General features: G+C 46.1%; 1 protein-coding gene across 1 annotated transcript in view; it reads right to left on the bottom strand.

The window, feature by feature from the left end:
* The window catches only part of tspan9a (tetraspanin 9a), a 69,046-nt gene that overhangs the window by 15,971 nt on the left and 33,003 nt on the right, over positions 1–20,072 (bottom strand). The window contains exon 2 of the mRNA XM_061076904.1: positions 1,130–1,321. Within this exon, the coding sequence (XP_060932887.1) occupies positions 1,130–1,321 (192 nt within the window). The remainder of the gene's footprint in view (positions 1–1,129; positions 1,322–20,072) is intronic.

Genomic DNA, 20,072 nt, shown 5'->3' with positions numbered 1-20,072 from the left:
TGGGAGGGTTCTGACAGACGGATTAAGGAAAAGAACGAAGAGGAGACACCACCGCACTTATCGGAAAGACTGTGTCCAAACATGAAATGCGACCACACAAGGATGCGGCAGGAGACTTAATGAGACACATCACAACTTCAAGATTTTCCATTAAGTCTCTATCTCCTTTATATATTCTAGTCGTCTTTCTCAGCCCTCCCTCCCCTCCACCCCCTCCTCTTCCTCTTCCTCTCCTTCACAGCAGTTAGGCAGGTGAAAGAAGCCGAGCCGAACACTGAGTATCTGCCGGAGCTTTTGACTGATGCAAGAGCTTCAAGGGATTGAGCTGTTTGTGATGTTAAGTACCCAGAGCCCCAACTCCACATCTCATTTAAAGTTGCTGTACATGAAAGATGTTTTGCTTTTTTTTTTTTTCTCCTCTTCGTTTTTTTCTGCAGCGGATTCACGCAAAAAAAAAAAAAAAAAAAAAATCATCCCGCTGTGTGAACTTCTGTAATTAACTTGTGCTTTAGATAAGACACTCGTGCAACTTTGGGCAAACAAGACAGAGAGGCCTTTGTAGTGAATTATGGAACAGTCTCCATTATTGAGCAGGGAAACATGCAGTGTCTTTAGTGTGCTGTGTACATTCAGTAATTAAACCACAGTGACACAAAGAGCCTTTTGACTGACAGCTCTGTCACTGGGCTGTGACTGAAGCCACGGAAAAGATATGAACGCCATAGTGTCGACTTGCAGAGAGAGAGAGAGAATCCAACCGCTCAGCTTTAATTTTCCTCTGCCAGCCGCTGAGGTTTGATATAATGCAGACTGAAATCCTTCTATCAGTCGTCTACCTCCGCCGTGGTTCCGGCAGCGAAGACGAGTACAAATACGCCGCTGTGTTTCCACTGGCCTGTGACCGGCATCTGGAGGTGTATAGATATATATATATATATGTGGGGAGCTGTCTCCGCCAGGCAGCTCTGTCAATATTTGCATGAGTGAAGTCTGGGCATGTGAGAAAAAGAAACATCCGAAGGAGGAGGAGAGAAAGTTTGAGAGAGGAGTTGCGGTGTGTGCACTGACAGTTGTGTGTCTGTGTGTGTGTGTCTTTGTCAGAATGCGTAGGTATGCAGATTCAACTCACGCTCAGAAGCAGGCACTTGTTCTCCTTGATGGCGCCCAGGCAACCAAGGAAGCCCGTTACCATGACGATGGCGCCGATGGCGATGACCATGTTGGCGGCCGACAGCGCCGGGAAGGAGGGCGAGAAGGTGGCGAAGCTGCCCTGAGACACGGAGAGCCAGATGCCCACGCCGAGCAGCCCGCAGCCGCACAACTGCAAAGGGAAGGAAACAGACACACAAGGTGAGAAACCGCACACAGCAGACAGGTGGCCATCTTTTTAACATCAACGAGTATTGACAAGCGAGATCATTTCCTGCTTCCCCTCCGGCAGAGTTGGCTCGTAATGACAGACCTTTTCCGAACGTGGCATTAATCCACAGAGTAAGGTTAGCTCCAAAAATAACTCAAATCCCAAAGTGCAACAGGCTCAATTTTCTTTCTGGCTGCCGGGGGGGAATGAACCACGCAATCATCCATCACCAAACACAGCTGAAAAATACAAGCGGGTTTACACCAATTACAACTATGATAAGCCAATAACAGCTCTGCGAGAGATTAGAGCAAAAAAATTGGAATTTGGCCCCAACGTTCGGAGCTGATTACGTTAAACCCAGAACAAACAGATGTAATTACTTCCGTCTCCCTCGAATGAAAAGTTTCCAAAACCACCTGCAGTTGACTTGAACTTGGCCTAGAGGGAGCAATTCCCTCACTCCTCCTCCCTGTCGCCGCGCCAGCTCCCCACTGATGTGTGTGTGTGTGTGTGTGTGTGTGTGTGTGTTCTGCAATGGGACCCACTATAATGCAATAAAGTGTTTACGGCTGTGATTGGTGGAGGAGAGTGTCCCGCTCGCTGATGTGTTGGTCCATCTATCAGAGATAAGAGCCATACCGCATGCCCACCGCTTGGTGATATATGGGCTTGGAGCAAAGTGGTGACATTTTTGGCTGCACCTAATAGAATGAAATACCAACGGCAATCTTGCCATTAAAAAGAAAAGCTCCCAATGAGGTAAAATATGGGAAGGCACGGTGGTAACTCATCACGCCGCTGCCCTTTCTTCCTATCTACTCACAGCGCTCCTTTCTTTAATGCTCATCTTCGCGCCGCTGCTCCGGGAAACAATTGCGTGCCAGTCAGAAATAATGTACTATAACGCTGCTGTGCAGGCGAGTGAACACACACAGCCAGGCAAACATTCATAAACCATGTACAACAACAGGCATCACCTGGAAGCTATTATGGATAAATCTCAAGACAGTAAAAATAAAAAATCCACCACAAACCCATTTTCCCTGTGATGAAAAGTGTTTCAACTGAGAAATAACACGAGTGACTATTATATACCTGCGAATGGGCTTAAATCACATTTAAAGTCGACATAGAGAAGAAGCTCTCGGTGAAGTCAGGTGATGATGTGCAAAGGGAACCTTCTTGGTTTTAAATGCGAGCCTCGTGTGCTGGTGAGAGAGACGCCACAGGTCTAATGAGACCGGTGAGACCTGTGGAGACACAAGCTGCAGTGTCAGATGAGTGCCGTCTCACTCCCATTAACCTTTGACCTTAGAGCGGCGAGGTCAGACCTCAGGTGGGATAAACTCCGAGGAGGAGAGTGCCTCAGTGCAGCAGCAGAGCAGCAGCTCACCCAGGCCCATGAATGATACACGTTCCATTCTGAGGACTCAGAATGAGACATGACTGGATGCAACTAAATGTGAGGACACGGAGTGAAAGGAATGAGGAGTGTGTAAATGACTCGGGAGATGGAGGCCCTGCTTGAGATGGACCAGAGTCCAGCTCTCATGGTCCAAGAAGACTGAGGTGGAAACCAAATGTCACACCAGCCACTGGAAAGCAAATCCACGGCTTTTAAGGACCAGACTTTGGCTTTTTGGCCGACGCCATCTTGGTTTCTTGGAAACAACAAACCATTGCTGGACTTATTTCAAATTGTCAACACAATGCACCTTGTCTGCTGCTGCATGTACTTTATTTTTATGAAAACTGTATTATATGATATTCTTATTAGGCTTATTTTCTCGTAGACTTCGTAGGAATCGTTGCCCTCTGCTGGTCATTTGAGAGAATGCGGGCTTCAGGCACTTCCGCATTGGCTTCACTTTCCAGACCCGGAGTCTACGCCAATTTTTGCATCTGAGTCTCACAAAGTGTGAGTGATGCTGTCAAGGTCAGAGGTGAGCAGGGCCGTGAGCAGAACCAGCTTCAGACACTTGTTCAGTAACATTTGGATGAAGTGAAGTTAAAGCGAGTTTCTCCAAAAAGAACAAGTCTGTAAGGTCAATGCAGAGAGAGAGAGAGAGATAGAGCGAGAGAGAGAGGTGCAGTGGCGCTCGAAACATTTTCAATCATTCGTCGCCTAAATAATTCAGTAGTAACCGTACTTGTTGGTCCTTTATGTTTCCCTGATTGAAAACAGGGGGAATGAAAGCGTCAATTGAAAACACTGGTAAAGGTCGTGTCCTCATGCAGAGCGGCTAATATTGGGACTCACAGCTGACACTCCTCAGAAGGCCGGATTATATAGAGCGTGAGGAAGAGTTAAAGGAAGCAGGGGAGGACTAGTGGAATTAAGAGGCCTAGATAGATTTATAGTTGGGAATGGGGACCAACGGGTTGTGTTTATTGTGTTTAATGTTCATTGTGTTTAATGCCCAGTGAAGGCGGCTCGTCCAAGTGTGTCGCTCTATCTGAAGTGACCGAGAATCCACCCAGCCCCCCCTCAATCTGCCGGAGCGTGGTCTAATCTCTTCCCTGCATTACCACCACCACCACCACCACCATCACCACCACCAAGACCACCACTACTACAGCTAATACAACAATACCAGCTCAGTGTCACCAGGCCTCTGTGTCTGTGCCAGAGGAAATACCTCAAGCTAAGCTCTGATCTTGTTGGTTTACCTGACCTTGGCGTGTGTTGACTGAGTTTGACCTCACGCCCCCCCCCCCCCCGCTGAGCTCCTTATCTGCTTTAGATTGTGAGACGGCCATGTTTTGATATCCCATCTGCGGGAAGGGATCAAGGATTCCCCAAACACTGAGGAGGTTTGTAAACAGGCACGGAGACGGATTACTCTTCAGTCATTGGAGAAAAGAAAAAGGTCTGATATCGATATATGTCAGCTGGTTTCTAGATCTAAAATAAATTGTCAATGAAAAAATAAATGTGTATGAGTATTGATATTTGACTAAATTATAAATAACTAAACATAAAGAAGACAATCAATATTATAAAAGCTGAATTATGAAAATAACCAAATAGATTTCACATAAAACGTTGCACATCAATGCACATCTTTTCTGCATTGTTTAGCCCTCATAGTTTTCATATGGGCAAACATAAATACGTCTGTGGGAGATGGTCAATCGATCCGTCAGACTGCCTTCAAATTATTATTAAATTGATCATAGTGGTGGACGCTGCAGGGTTATGATTACGATTTGAGATGCAGGGATGAATTGGCTGTGAGCTATATTTTCTCGAGGCATGAAATCTGAAAGTACCAGTTGATGGGATCGTGCTTTGGCGCACTCGTGGTCTTAATGATTTCAAATCCATCCATCCGTCATCGACACCACTTATCCTTTGAGGGTCGTGGGGGGGGGGGAAGTCTGCAGCGTAGAGCAGAGCTGACAGCGACTAACGAAGTAACGAGGCCTCAGTGAAGCTCGGATTGGAACTGTGATAACTGCTCTCCACTGTTCCGCCGCTCCATAACAACCTCGGCACTGTTTACATCAGACCGTCGGTGGCGACTCCATCTCAGGCACCTGACCCAGTGTGAGCCGACACCAATTATCTGCACGGAAAACAAACATCCAGCAGTGACGCTCGGGGCTGTTTCTACACCTTCACTGTGCTCTGGATCCTCGTCTGCGACTCTGCAGGACGCCGAGCAGCTGACGGGGGACAAACAACAGCTTTGGCAGGCGCACGACCAGTTTCAGTGTTAACAAGCCTCAGCAGTCCTGATTTTTAAACAAGCATTTTTCGATTTATTTGCTGTAAAATACTATCAGGTTGTTCTGCGTTGTTGCCTTTACGTCGTAATGCAAATGACGCTTTCGCTGCTATTTGCCACTTCGAAGAGTCCTTTCATACTCGAGGCTGATAGCGGCGTATCTCGCAGCCTCAGTAATGAAAAAGTCTGTGCGGTATTGGAATACAAAGCCCGCTGCTCTTAACTCTGAATTGAGTTCAGAAAGTTAAGAGCACTTCCGACAGGAGAAGAGGGAGGAGGGAGGGAGAGTAATTGCGCTTGATACAGAGATTTCTTTTTTTTTTAAATCAATGAAAAACGAGCGAGAGCGGGCTGAGGGAACATGTGACCTTTTCATGCCCGATGGGTAATATTTTGAAAAGCGACTTCGTGGAAAAGGAAGAATGGAGTCAGGTGTCTAAATGTCAATTGTGAAAGGACGAGACAAAAAGAGCTTGATGGAGAGGAAAGGAGAAGAGGAGAGAACAGAAGAGATGAGGAGCGAAGCGAAGAGAAGACAAAAGAAGAGAAGAGAGGAAAGGAGAGGAAAGGAGAGGAGGAGAAAGGTGAGAGGAGAGAGATGAGAGATGAGAGATGAGAGGAGAGAGGAGAGATGAGAGATGGGAGATGGGAGATGGGAGATGGGAGATGGGAGATGAGAGGAGAGAGGAGAGAGGAGAGAGGAGAGAGGAGAGAGGAGAGAGGAGAGAGGAGAGAGGAAAGAGGAGAGAGGAGAGAGATGAGAGATGAGAGATGAGAGATGAGAGGAGAGAGGAGAGAGGAGAGAGGATAGAACGACATTAACTTTCTGGTGGAGGAAAGTGGGCGACAGGAGATGTGACTCTATCTAGTGGGAGGAACTGGAACCCCACTGGGCCCTGTAACAATCTCAGGGTGAAAATAATTGCAATAATAGTGTGAAGCAACAGTGAATTCCCCCCCGACAGGAAGGAGAGGTGAGGGAGGTTAACCATAGAGGTGTGCGAAGGAGGGAGAGAGAGTATTAGAACCAGAAAGATTGGACACGCAGGCGAGACGTGTGCACGAGCGAGAGAGATTGAACTCGGAGAAGAAGAAGAAGAGGAAGAAGAAGAGAATAGAGGGTGACCCTTCGTCCGAGTGAGTGACCCGACTCAGAGAATCATCATTAGCTGCAGAAACTGTCTCAGTGACACCTGACACAGGAGCCAGAGTCACACTCGCCCCGAAGAGAAAGAAAAGGTGTGAGAGAGTATGTGTGGTACAATGTGTGTGTGTGTGTGTGTGTGTGGCAGTGGGTGGACGTTGACCTTTTCCTAGTCAGAGGTCAAGTCCTGTCATAAAGGACTACAACCTCGGTGGCCGGGCTCATCTCAAGGGCTCAGTGCTCCTGTGAGAGAGTTTATGAACTTTTAAAATGAACGAGTGTGTGCTCGTTGGTGTGTGTGTGTGTGTGTGTGTGTGTGTGTGTGTGTGTGTGTGTGTGTGTGTGTTTTCATGAACTTTCACATATGAAAAAATGCAGCAGGAAGTTGTCTGGGTCGAACGCGTTCAGGGAAATGTTCATAACAAATCAGGTGAGGGGTGAAGTGGCGCCTGCAGCAGTCGGGACAGGACGTCCAAGTCCCAGTGAGACAGTCACACAGGGACACTGGAGAAGGGGGGGGCTGAGAGGACAGATCTCTGAGGCAATGGTTATATTCTCACATGGGCTCATTCGGAAGATTTCCAGACTTTGGTGGCTGTTTGAAAGCAGCAGCCAAAGTGTGTTTATGTGTATGTGTGTGTTTATGTGTATGTGTGTGTGTGAGTTTGACGTGTGCATTGAGAGTACATGCTGGAGCCTCCTCAGTTTACTCGGAGCTTCGCAGAATAAACGATTGGTCAACAAAGAGACGTCTTTTACAAATAAGAATCTTTCATGGACGTCTGTTTTTGTTTAGGTTATAAGAAGCAGCAGAACCAACCACAAGACTGGAGAAGATGGAAGCTTGAGGTTGGAGTTGCGTTATCATTATACAATCACCTCTGCCCTTCACTGCGGTGCCATCTTTCTTCTTATTGGCTCCCCCCAAAATAAGACACAGCACACAACATTTTTATGCCTTAGCCCGCATTGATTTTTCACTGAAAATGAAGACAGAGGATATTCACCTCAGATGAAAGACGATTTTTCACTCCTCGCCATGTGATCCCACAAGCCTGTGATTCATGTTACCATATAAATATTAAACGGCCTGCCAAACCGTGAGAGGCAGGCGGAATCGCAGCACAACAAACATAATAAAGAGACTGTAAACATCTAATAGGAGCGGAAATGCCTAAAAAGTAAAGACAGGCTATTTGTATTTTCTACCCGGTGAGTTGAAGAGGTTGTTCTTTGAGACATGCTATGAAAGAGAAGAGAGTCATTTTAAAAAGTAGCCTCTCTGGAGAGGCTGTTTGTGATCGGCCTGTCGGAGAAGGAAAAATGAGCACTCTCAGTTGTTATCCTCCACGGTGGACACACTTGAGCAAACAACACAAAAGCCCTGGTGACGCAAAACAACAACAGTGTATTATTTAAAAAATGTCCATTATTAACGAGCCTGTTGGATACAACAAACATTTCTGTGAAGAAATATAAGCAAATATTCCTAAAAGTTTCCGGATGAATGACAAAAAACCTCATTGCACTGCACTGCTGCGGGCATTTTTCATCCACCTCCTTGAAAAATAAAAATCTGTTCACACGACCTTCATCTTACAAAATATCTCAATTCAGACTAAACCAGAAAACGACTGCAAACACTTAAACGAGCACGTCGGGCCGATCCGTCAAGAACCAGGAAGCCTGTGAAGCTGCTAATGTGCTGCAGTGATGCTAAATTTAACTGCTTAACTTACAAGACCTGGCAGTGCTAACCCAACACAGAGACACCTGTGCTCTTTGTTGTTTTCTGGCTCGTGCTCATTACACAAAACAAAAGTGGGCTAAGCACAGAGAACGCTGTGATGCCAAAAATGTCGAAAACTACACAAAGGTGTTAAGTTCTTGACTAAAACGCAGGTTGCGTGTGGATGAGGACAAAATACAGATAGTTTAGCAAAATATCTGCATTGGAGTGGACGAGAAAGAAAGGGACAGGCTGTGGCTCAGGGGGTAGAGCGGGTCATCCAGTTAACAGAAGGTTGGTGGATCGGTCTCAGGCTCCATTATGGGTAAAAATGCTGACTCCCAATTTGCCCCTACCCCTGGGATGTGCGGTCCTGAAGCTCTATATATAGAGGCACTGTGTGAATGAGACTGCTGGTGTAAAGCGATGGGGGGGTGGGGGTGGTGGGGACATGAATGCAGGACATGTCCCATAATGCAGCAATTGTGGTGTGAGAAATCTCTGTTGGCACTTTTACACTTCCCTTCCCTAAGATGTGGGCTCAACTTCTTCCTAAGACATTTTACAGGCTTGGAGTTTTAAGTGGGATACCGACCATAATTAGAATCTTTTTCTCGAGTTTAACATGAAACTAAATATTCCGATGAAAACAGATTCTTGCGGCATCGCAGCTACTTAAAAAAAAATGCATTAATGATTAGAAACAGAGGAGCGTGGGTACTTATAGTAAAAAATGGTTCCATAACTGTTCCATTATGAGACCCATGTGTTTAACCGCAACTCCTTACACAATATTTATCCTGCGGATGTAGTCGAGCTAAGCTGTAGGAAACATACAGCTTTCCAGTAAAAACCCGCCCACCCGACTTCCGAGGGCCATCCCAGGCGCTCCCCAGTGGTTAGCGTACTGCCAACGCGAGTTGTATAACAAGTAAATAATTCACAGGGACTGCGATGGTGGCTGAGGGAAACAGGGCTTTCAGGCTCAGAATAAACACTGCATGAATTCAAAGGGCCGAGACAGATGTGGAGCGTAGGATAAAAAAGCTATATCTGCCTAGTTAAAGTTTCATTCACCCCGTGGAGTCCCGGCAGACTCTCACAATGCCGAAGATTACTTAGAAAGTCACACTGACGACTGATAACACAGCACAAAGCTTTCTGTGAACACACGGATATTAACTTGTGGAAAAATTAGCTTTGATGTCGTCATTTACACATGTCTACACACGTGTCAGGGAGTCTCTCTTGAGTTTTGTACTGATGCGTTTCCACAGAGGGAGAGTTCCCACCATCCATCACAGGGTTTGTCAAGCGTCCAGAAAGGTGCAATTCTGTGGTGGTTCTGGTTGGATGCCTCAGTCAAGCACTCTGGCCTCGGTTTAGAACAGTTTCTAACCTCCCCCCCCCGGTGAATCGATCACAGGTGTCATCATGAGACTTCTCCACGTGACGTCTCCGGTGACCACCGCTCTATATGCAAACTAGAATGGTTCTCAGCTGGAACACAAACCTCTACCAAGTGCCAACAGTCCCCATGTCAAATAACAGTTGAGCTCCTAGATCTGGAATTGTATATGGAGCTGCACAAAAAATTAGAAAATAATCATGAATATCATTCCCTGAAGTTTGCCTGATTTTATTTTCTTCGAGATCCATGAATTATTCTCTGAGAAATCACCGGAAATGTTGACAAAGGTGGAAAAAGAAGCGAAAAAGAAAGATTCACATTCACACCAAAATTTCAATGACCCATAATGCATCCTTCCACCAAGTTTCATAAAAATCCATCTGATACTTTTTGTGTAATTCTGCTAAACACCAGACAAATAGTGATGAAACCATAGCGTCCTTGGTTGAGGGAATTAACATGTACGTGTGTGTGTGTGTGTTTGTGTGAGTGGGAGAGAGATGTCAATGTTGATATTGCTGTGATAGCCACAAATAAATAAATATATGAGAAACACTGAGAAGAGTAAAAATATATCCGGTTGATTCATGCAACGTGGTCCAGGACACATTTGTCTCCCCTCAGATGAAGGAATGTGAACCCATACGTCCCAGACCAGCTCCCAATATGATCTGAGTCAGCGGCTCTCGAGGATCTCCCGTCTTGTAATCTGATCCCCCCCGACGGATGTGAACACCTGTCTGAACAGAGCTTCTGAAGCCGGGGCGTAGCATATCCCATTTAGGGGTCTTCACCGGTGTCAGTGACGCAGGATCTCGGCCACCTCTCCCTCCCTCCCGTCTCCCACTCCCGAGATGGGCGGATCGGCCTCTTCACCGCGATGTGACTCAAAATCAATCGCGCCTAAAGGGATAAAAACCTCGACAAGCCTTTCTCTTCCATCGCTGTCCGCCATGACACATCCACACTCACACATCACCTCGGAGAAGCAGACACAAGAAGAACGATGGCTAGGACAATGGCTGAGAAAAAAAAAAAAAAAAACACGATTAGACACCCCTGACTAATTTTGCCATTAGATCTCCACCATCGCAACAAGAGTCTTCAATCAGCCCAAGAAGCCAAAGGCACTTCAATTATGCATTGAGAGCAAGTATGAGAGCACTATAGGAAAGGGAAAAGTCCTCCCACGATTGGCGCCGAAAGCCAGGCTTGCTACAGTCGTTCAGAGAGAGAGAGAGAGAGAGTGCGGATGGAGGGAGAGGTGCACAGGGAAATGCGGCCCGGAAGCCGAGGTACAAAGCACAGAGCCAGAGACCAAAGCCCCGGTCCAAACACAGCCGCTGCCACGGGAGAGAAAAGCTCCTTTAACTTCCTCCTGCTTCGGACGTGACGTGGCTGCAGGGACGACAGCTCGGCCGGGCGGTGCTTAGAAACCCGGCGAGCTCGGCCCTTAAAAGACATGAAGCACTACACGCCGTCCCGGTGATGTTCCGACGAGGACAATGAGATATAAATACATCACAACCGGAGCGGAGGACAAAGGGAGACGTTTCCCTCACAACGCTAATTAAATGTGAATCCTGCCGCTTGCGTCTGACATCAAAAGGTGCTTCTGAAGATATCTCACGAGGCATGTGTGCACAATAAAAAAAAGTGGACGTGTTTGGAAAAATAAATATCTATTTATGTGGAGGCTGTGGCTTTTTTTTTTTTACGAGAGCACGCATCGCCCGTGGAGACACACACACACACACACACACACAAACACATATTTGGCCGGTATAAATATCTCACTCCGCTCTGCGAGTGCAGCCATGCCGAACGTCCTCGGAGGCGGGCAGACGGTTGGACCATCTCCCATTGAGTCGGACTACAGTCGCAGGGCTTAATGAGCGTGCTGGCTCAGCAGAGGTAGTGCTAGGCCAGGGACTTGGGTAACAGACAGGTTGGATGGTCGACCCGCTCCCTCACCCGGCACCTGGAACAAAAAGGGGTTCAAGGAAACGTGGGAAATCCCCAATGCACGATATGGCAGCTCCAGTGTGCAGTAAGTACAAGCGGAGAGCCGGGAGTGTTGCACTCAGCACATTTCCTCCGCTCGTTTCACGCCTGGCCGAATCAAAAACGGGCCCGAGACTCACTGTCACCGTGCGAGTCAACAGCTAAACGCTGGCGTTTCGGGGCATCTGCTACAGCGAGTTCCCCAGCAGAGCCGTCCATATGCCACCACAACACACCCACTCTCCCCTGCTCCTCTGCTAACAACATCAACAATCGCGGTATAATTTATTTTTTCCTAATGGGACTTTGCAGGGATGGAGGAGCGAGAGGTGACCTTGGCGAGCTTGCGTTGGCGCTCGCCAGGAGAACAAAACATGTCGTTACAAATGAATTTCCAGTGTTGGAACAATTGCCGGACTGAATAGAGGTGAAAAGCAGCCTTGGGATTTCTCCTCCTGGAAATGAGCAACACACTTGAGGCATCATGAGTGCATTGTTAGTGTCGTATCTACAGGGTCGAGACAGACTGCTGGCTTCCGTGTGAGAGGTGAAGGGAGAGCAGTGATGCTAGGTGTGCATGTGGTGTGTGTGTGTGTGTGTTGTGAGGTGATTTGTCATCTCATTTTACTTGGTAAGTGCACAGAGTGGGCGTGTGGCCTTGCTGCAGGGACTGAGTCTGACCTGTTGCTGCTGCTGGAACACGGCGTCCACCGGGGACACTGGTGCAGGCACATGGCCGACAGCGTTTTACCTCGATGCGACGAAGGCTCAAGCCAGACTCATAATGAACTCGACGGGCTTCACTCGCACACTGCCCCCCGATTAGCTGGAACCCAACAACCAACACGAGAGGGGGTGAGGTCTGCCGCCGAGGTCTATTCACCGCTCCAGCTTTGAGATGGCTTGCAGAGGAGTGGAACAAATTTTTGATAAATGAAAAGGAGTCAAATTGTGAAACATCTGAGCATATGTTTATTCCTGGGAGCAGCGCTGCTCCTGTGAATGGAAAACGCTCTTGTTATGCAACGCCAGGCATTATGCATCCCTGGAGGGACGGAGGGAAGATGAACACACAAAATATGCACATCCGCTTAAGTGGAAACTTCAGCACCAGGTGGATGCCGAGCGAGAAAAGAGGCTGTTCAGATTGAGAGACACATAATCAATAGTCACTCTGCATGTCAGACCACAAGGTAAATGTGCATTTTCCCTGCACAACCGTGTCCTCTTTGTGTATAACTCATCAAACTTTTAAAGACGGGGGAAGATACTGCAGGAGGAGAGGTTTGCTAAGGTTATTACATCCTTTGCTATGAAGTGATAATAGCTGTTTGGTGCACAACTCCTTCCAGGTCCCTACCCCCTGTTGTCCCCATTTTGTGCCCATTTCTGCTTCTTTTAATGCTGTGGAGGAGTATTTATTTTCCTACCCATTCCAACTCGAGCATGTTGCAGTACAGCCTGTAATTCATGCAACCATTCGCACAGTTTCACGCTTAGTGTTGCAAAATTGTGTGAATATTCAAAGTTGGAAACTTTCCATGGGAATTAACGGGAAAATACGGGAATTAACGGGAATTAACAGGAATTAACGGGAATAAACTGGAAATGTTGTGGGTAATTTATACTAACTGTATTTACCTTGTCATATACAGACATAAATATAAACATTTTGTTTTGTCATAGGCTGATTTGAGCCCTGAGGAAACTTTAGGCACTTGACTATATGCTTCTGCATCGTTGTGTCATTCTTAACATAGGTCTTTGCACAGTATTTGCAAATGTACACAGTCTTTCCTTCTACATTGGATGGGGTGAAATGTCTCCACACATGAGATAGTGCACGTGGCATTGTTCTGTAGAATAAGATGAGAAAAAAGTTTGTAAAAAAACACTAATGCCAGAGATATAAATAGTTAGCCAAACAATTGGAATCTTCTGTAAACATATTTTACAATTGATGGATAAATGATTGGAAATAGGCTAGATGAACAGATGAACAATCCTCAATCAGCATGCTAATATATTTTCCCCAGTAATATCATCGGAACTTACCTGACTAGTCCTGCACACTACAGCAGGCCTCAATAGCCCTTCTGTAGAGTGAAGGATGCTGGGAATTATCTGTGCATGTGATGGAAGAATGCACAGTGGAGGGTTGAAATTCAACGTGCAGCCTGTGCTGCATTCCATACATCTTTAAAATAGAGTTCTGAATGGTGTTTTTATTGCTCAGCGTTTTTAATTTTTTTTTCAAAATTCCCCAAATTCCCGAGCTTAACTTCCCATGGAAACTTTCCGCCCCTTTGCAACCCTAATGGTGCACAACTCCTTCCAGGTCCCTGTCCCCCTCTCGTCCTCCTTTTGTGCCCATTTCTGCTTCTCTTCATGCTGTGGAGGAGTATTTATTTTCCTTCACAATCTAACTCGAGCATGTTGCAGTACATCCTATAATTCATGCTACCATTCGCACTGTATTACGCTAGGAAAAGGCTTTGGGAATACACCAGACCTGCTGTAATAGATTAGATTAGATTAGATTCAACTTTATTGTCATTGCACAGTAAAAGCACTTATACAACTAAATGCAGTTTAGCATCTAACCAGAAGTGCAAAAAAGGCAGTAAAAGTGCAGAGTATTGTGCATATTAAAGTGAAAATGTAAGTAAATAAGATCTGTACAGTAAGAAATGTATATATATGGAATATTACAGTATTAACAGGAATTGTATGATATAAGAACGATGAATACACTATGAGCAGTATAACATTTTAAATATATATTAATATGAATACACTATGAGTGTAGTAAAAAAAGTAACAGTCAGTGCAAATGTACAAATGTTAAGGGCTCTACCTCCTCCTTTACCTTACCCCCCCCCATTCTCTCAATGTCAGGGGGTCAGGCAGAAATCTGTGGAAACTCCAGCGTACTATATGAATTCCGTGCGCTTCATTTTGGTGACAATAAACTCTGAGAGAATAAGACCTGGCTTTAACCAATGCAGCGAGCCAATCTGTATTCTTCGAGGTGCAGTGTTTCTCTGCGTCTGCATCTGCTCCTCATCCGGAGGCGGAAACAAGGGAGGTGGTGGGGGGGGCTCCTTTCTGTCTCATCTTTGGCATGACAGCCACGATTCCCGAGTCTTGTCTAAAAGCCAGAAAACTCATCCATCATTATATATATATATGAAAAAAAGGTTAATTTAGACACTACTCAGAGGTAAAGAGAGAAACAAAACTATTGATTAAAGACTTGGCAGCTGTGGTGTAAACAAAAAGGGAGATTCCTAAATACCTCCGCTTATTTCCGTCACTCCTAACTTTTAATTCGATGCCACGAATAACCTTCTCCAGCCAGATGGTGAAGCTCGGATCTGAGCTCGGTGTGGTTGTTGTTGCCGGAGCTTTCTCCCTTAATACCTCTCATCTCCTGCAGGATCCGATTGCTTCTTTTCATTCATTCAAAGACCGGCTCAGGTGGGAAGACGGGCTCAGAATTAGACTGTAGTGTGTGTGTGTGTGTGTGTGTGTGTGAGTGTGTGTGTGTTTGTGTGTGTGTGTGTGTGTGTGCATCTCCGACTCTGTGAGGAGATGAAACTTTCCAGGGAAGGCTCCTCCCGAAGCGATGACCTTCAGTCAGCACTTGAGTCGGCTGAAATCTAATTGACAGTCTCCACTCAGACCACCAACTACTGAGGCCTGACTGCAATATGACAACCCCCCCTCCCCCCCCCACCAACCACCACCAACCACCACCCCAACCACCACCACTATGAAAGCTCTTGATAAATGCAATCTTCCCCTGTTGGACGGGTGTAAAGGTCACGTATTAGCGGCGGTTTGATGACTCGGCCCGGGCTCCTCTCGTCTCCTCTATCTCGCCCGGCACGGCTCATTGGAGGCGTCCTTACAGTTGACATGCTAATTAGCACAGGAGGGAAATGGAGTGCGTAACTGCTCTTTTGCTGGTCGGCCAACCGCTAGCGTCCCCGTCGCACCCCCCCCCCCCTCGTCTCAACGCGCCCGATCCTGCACAACCAGAGGTAACGCTAAATAATAGCAGGGCATCAATCCCTGTAATAACGCCTACGATGCTATTGTGGAGGTAGTATTGGCTCGAGGAGGAGAGAAAGGAGCGAGCGAGAATAGATGAGGCCTCGTTGGGCGGCTAATGTGTAATATGACTCCCATCAGTGACCTCCACTGGCCGGTCATCAGCCCACATCAACGACCACAACCTCCACATCCTCCACTCCGAGGAAACGCTGGGTCAGGAGTAAAAAGCGCGGTGCATTAAAGACGCAGTCATACCCTAGACAATCTCTTTGATGCGGATACCAATTCTCTGTTGATAATTCTTTTATTTCTGGCCAAAAAATGTAATTTTTTCCTATTTAGAATTTGACTCATGACCTTAACCACAAATCAGTCAAGTTTTGGAGGATCTGGGAACCGGTGCATGCCTTCTTACAGAAACTATAACTCATAATCTTATATATATATGTTTAAATATATATATTGCAGTGCTCATTGTTAGTTTGGGGAGGGACTTTTTTGTTTTGTTTGTTTTGTTGTCTGTTTTTTTTCTTCTAATGTTTGTACTCATAAAACGGTAAAAAAACAATAAAAAGAGTATTAAAAAAAAAAAAGACGCGTGGCTGGGGGGTTCGATGGTGGCCGAGGTTAAACAGTCAGAATTTTTCTCTGTGTAGAAGCGACGCCGCTCTCCGTGTTTTGAGGGGACGCCGGATAACGAGCGCGGATGACAGAGCGGCGCAGGAACATACGGATCAATGTCGGCTCAGAGAACTGGAGGAGAATAAATCAATGCTCATTAGATCTGCATCAGAGTCGGTCAGGGAAAACAAATGCTCTCCGTGCTCCGTGAACTTGCCCTCGGGCTCGGCTCACCTTTCTGACATCATGTTACTTGACGTTATTCCTCAAATGAGCATGTGAGAGACAAGGGGGGGGGGGGGGGGACGGGGACTGTTACATGCTGTAGCAACCTGAGAACTCATAGTCAGCTGGTGGCGAGTTCCGGGGGGGGGGGGGGGGTGTCAGTCGATTCCGACGCTTTAATGTCTTAACCCCTTGTAGACAAATGTCGCGAATTTGCCTCAAACCATTCTGGTCTTTTTATCCCACTAATGCCTGATGATGCAAATACTACACAAACCATGAAGGTATTGGAAGTACTCTGCTGCCTTCTAGTGGTCGGAGTGGAAAATACATACTAGCCCCTTGGTACTGTGCAGCAGTTATTTTGAGATATTTAGCTGTATTTGAAATACTGTGATGATGGAACAGCAATGATTGTACAGAAACATATGTTGTTATTCAATTTCAAGCAAAAGCAGCATCAGTATAATAATCTACATACCAGAGACTGGAACATTTGTTAAATTACGGTTATGCCCCATTATGCCTAATGTCGCTAATTTGCCTCATACCTAAATTTTATATCTATTGTATATGCTATGTTGCAATAAACAAACTCCACTTGATTTAGCATCTGTATGACAGCCAAAAACACAAATAATATTTTTTTTATATATTGGAAATGAATTCAGGCAATAAGGGGTTAAATGGCTTTCAAATGCCCTGCAGTGTCATTCAATATGTGCATGGAAAGTATTACAGTCAATCATTTTAACTTTATTCTCTTTCCCCAGTTGCCAATCACATTTCTGACATTTTACTAAATATTTCATGTCTTTTCACGGCGATGTGTCTAAACTATATTAGACCAGGTGTCGGATGCATCTACTTCAAATACAAGCTCTGGTAGATTAAAGCCTCAAACCACGGAACTGAGCTCCTGTGATATTTTTTTATTAAAGCCTCATATAGTTAAATACCAGGTATATTTATTCTCATCAAAAAGACCCTAAATCCACAGGTTCATGGACTCACTCACTGCAGAGCGCATTGTTAAAAATCAAGATATGGGAACATTAAAAATGAATTGTATGGCTTAATGCAGATACAAGGCCCTGGGCGTCCACGTGCTGATTGCACGGTATGTCTGTTCTGCTTTCCAGTTGCCACTAGTGACCCCCAGTCATCACTTGAAGAATTCCAGGGTCTTGCAGCGGAGGCCGGTCTGTCATCAGACACGAGTTCAAAGACGGAGCTAACAGGGGGATTAGTTTCAGCCCAGTATTGTGTGTAATTTCTGGACGTGACGGCCACACCACCAGGCCGGCTGCTGGCCTCAGCCACAGCATGAGTCACGCTGCCAGAGTGTGACATTTTGTCGAGGGCCATCAGATATGAATCATGCTAATCCCAGCAGAGCTTCACCATTTCCCTACTTCTGGCCGTCGGTGGAGCTGAGCACAAGCGTGGCCACATTACCGAAAATAACTCCCATGATCACAGATCCTCTTTAGAGGCACAACTACTTATAATCGAGGCGGCCAAAAAAGCTGGAAGCAGGGACACAGAAAACCAGAAGTGGGCTGAAGCCTTTTCAACATCGGAGTCATGAAATATGTAAGAGTCAGAATAAAGTCCAAGTTCTCGGATTCCTAATTTTCTTTGCCGAAGCACAAACTGCAAAGCTGGAGAAATTTCAATGTAGGTTTCTCCGAGGCTTCTTTTTTTAAAGGACATATCACAAGATTAGATGAGAAGAAATGGGATGATTTTGTTTGCTCGGCCTCAGAGAGGGAGGCAGAGCGTCTTTCATGTGGGTAAAACCCTCAGTGGCAAACAGGAGGATTTCAAACGGGCGGACAAAACTCCTGCTGCTTCCCCTTAAAAACACCATATCACAGTTTTTACACGGTGGGACTCACAAACCCCACAATCAGTTTCCCACCCGTTGCCTGTGCACGAGGGAGAAAGAGTTCAACAGCGACTAAACTAAGTTCAAAAGTGGAAGTTGCATTTATCTTTTCTTGGGATTATCAGTGTTAGCAGGACAGGAGAAAAGCTTTATGTGTGAAGTAGAACCAATGCATTTCTCCTGCTCTCTCACGGTGAGGGTTCATGTTGGAGAATTACAGGAGAGGTCAGATTCAGCTCTGACCTCACAGGCAGAGAACCAGGGCGGTTCATCTTCAGATTCAATTTCTGTTTATCCTCGGGTACATGCGTGTGAATCTAAAATGTGCAAAAACTCCCGTCCAGTCTTGGCTGCTTCCGAGAATAGAGGTGTGTGTGTGTGTGTGTGTGTGTGTGACTATCAGCGCGTGTTTCATGTCGCCCCCCTGCTTGCTTTTGTTAACCGTGTCCCCGTGGGAACATGTTGCCCCCCCGGCAGATTTAGAGACCTGTCAAGCACGCCCGTGGTCCAGGTCGGTGTCGGGGGGGCTAAGCTGGGTCAGGACCCCGGAAGGGAAAATGACACAAATAAGCAGGAAGGAAAAAATACCTTCCGTGTAATTTCCTGTCAGGCTGAGTTCCTCTCGTGCAGTGACACCCAGTCATTTAAATGAAAAGCGAACGGGTGGGGGGGGATGAGAAGCTGCAGGCTGTGGGTTTTTTAAGTGGGAGATGACAGCTGATGGATTCATCATTTGTTGAGATCCTTCTCAGAACAGCAGTTATAAATAAATACCTGGAGTGCAGCCTGTGAGTTTAGAGGATTCGGGAAAACGTTGTCATCTTCTCTTTACAACAAAAAAAAAGGTGTTGAGTTCTAAGAGCTGTGACACTGAACCCTGACAGGCCCGGGGTTTACATAGAGGCTGACTCGCAGAAGGTATTCACTTGCACTTGAAATTTAAAGAGACTATTGGATGGTTCAATTAAAAATGAAAATGTCTTGATTGATGCCGAGACTGAGTCCAGATTGAGACAGAAGCTCGACTCCAAGCTCGGCTCCAAATCTGCTGCGTACGTATCCAGGATATTTAGCATCAGTTCTGGATAGTCGGAAGAAGTGGAGACTGGTCGTCCATCTTCATAATCACGTCCATTGGAGCAATTTATTTAAACAAAGGTGACAGAATCCTTTTTGGCCGATCTACAATTCTGAGTAGCCAAGAAAGGACATGTCGTATATTCGTTAGAGTAACCATAGACACAAGCCCTTTCCTAGAGTCCCTACCCCAACGACCTCACTTGCCATTAGCTCAACGTGCTGGGTCATTAAAAACCACGAGTCCCCGAGTGCCCTATATAATATAGTAAGGTCAGCCGAAGTCCAACCAGGCACTGAACTAATTGAGGCGGTTATATATAGATATAACTAATGCACTGGCAAGCGAACGGGTCCAGGGCACCGAGCTGCGGCTCTGTCACAAGGCCTGCTGTGATCGAGTGAGAGATCTGTCATCTAAAATCAGCCGGTGGTGTAATGGAGCCCGGCCCTTTTCCATGACACAAACCAGAACAATGTTTCCCCCCCTCCTATGGGTTGAGGAGATGAAGTGAATCACTTTAAATAAATGGAGGATGATGCGATGTTATGGGTGCACAAGAGGGGGGGTCGCAGAGTTTAAGAGGAAGGGGATCTTTTCAATATCTCAGGAAAAGCAAGTATCACACGCCAAGGCAGGAGAGAGACAGAGGGGGTTTGCAAACTCATATTTTTGAAGTTATTAACAGTCTCCTCTAAAGTGAATAAAGCTGCAACATATTGCAAATACTCAAATATCAGTCTTTTTCATCAAGGTCTCTAGATTATTTCTTTAGAAATTCACAAAAATGTTCCCAAAACACCGTTGACCTGCACC

Source organism: Limanda limanda, chromosome 8 (genome assembly GCF_963576545.1).
Source record: "Limanda limanda chromosome 8, fLimLim1.1, whole genome shotgun sequence".
NCBI classification, from domain to species: Eukaryota; Metazoa; Chordata; class Actinopteri; order Pleuronectiformes; family Pleuronectidae; genus Limanda; species Limanda limanda.
Note: the sequence above shows the minus strand (reverse complement) of the source record. Positions and strands in the feature narration are given on the sequence as shown.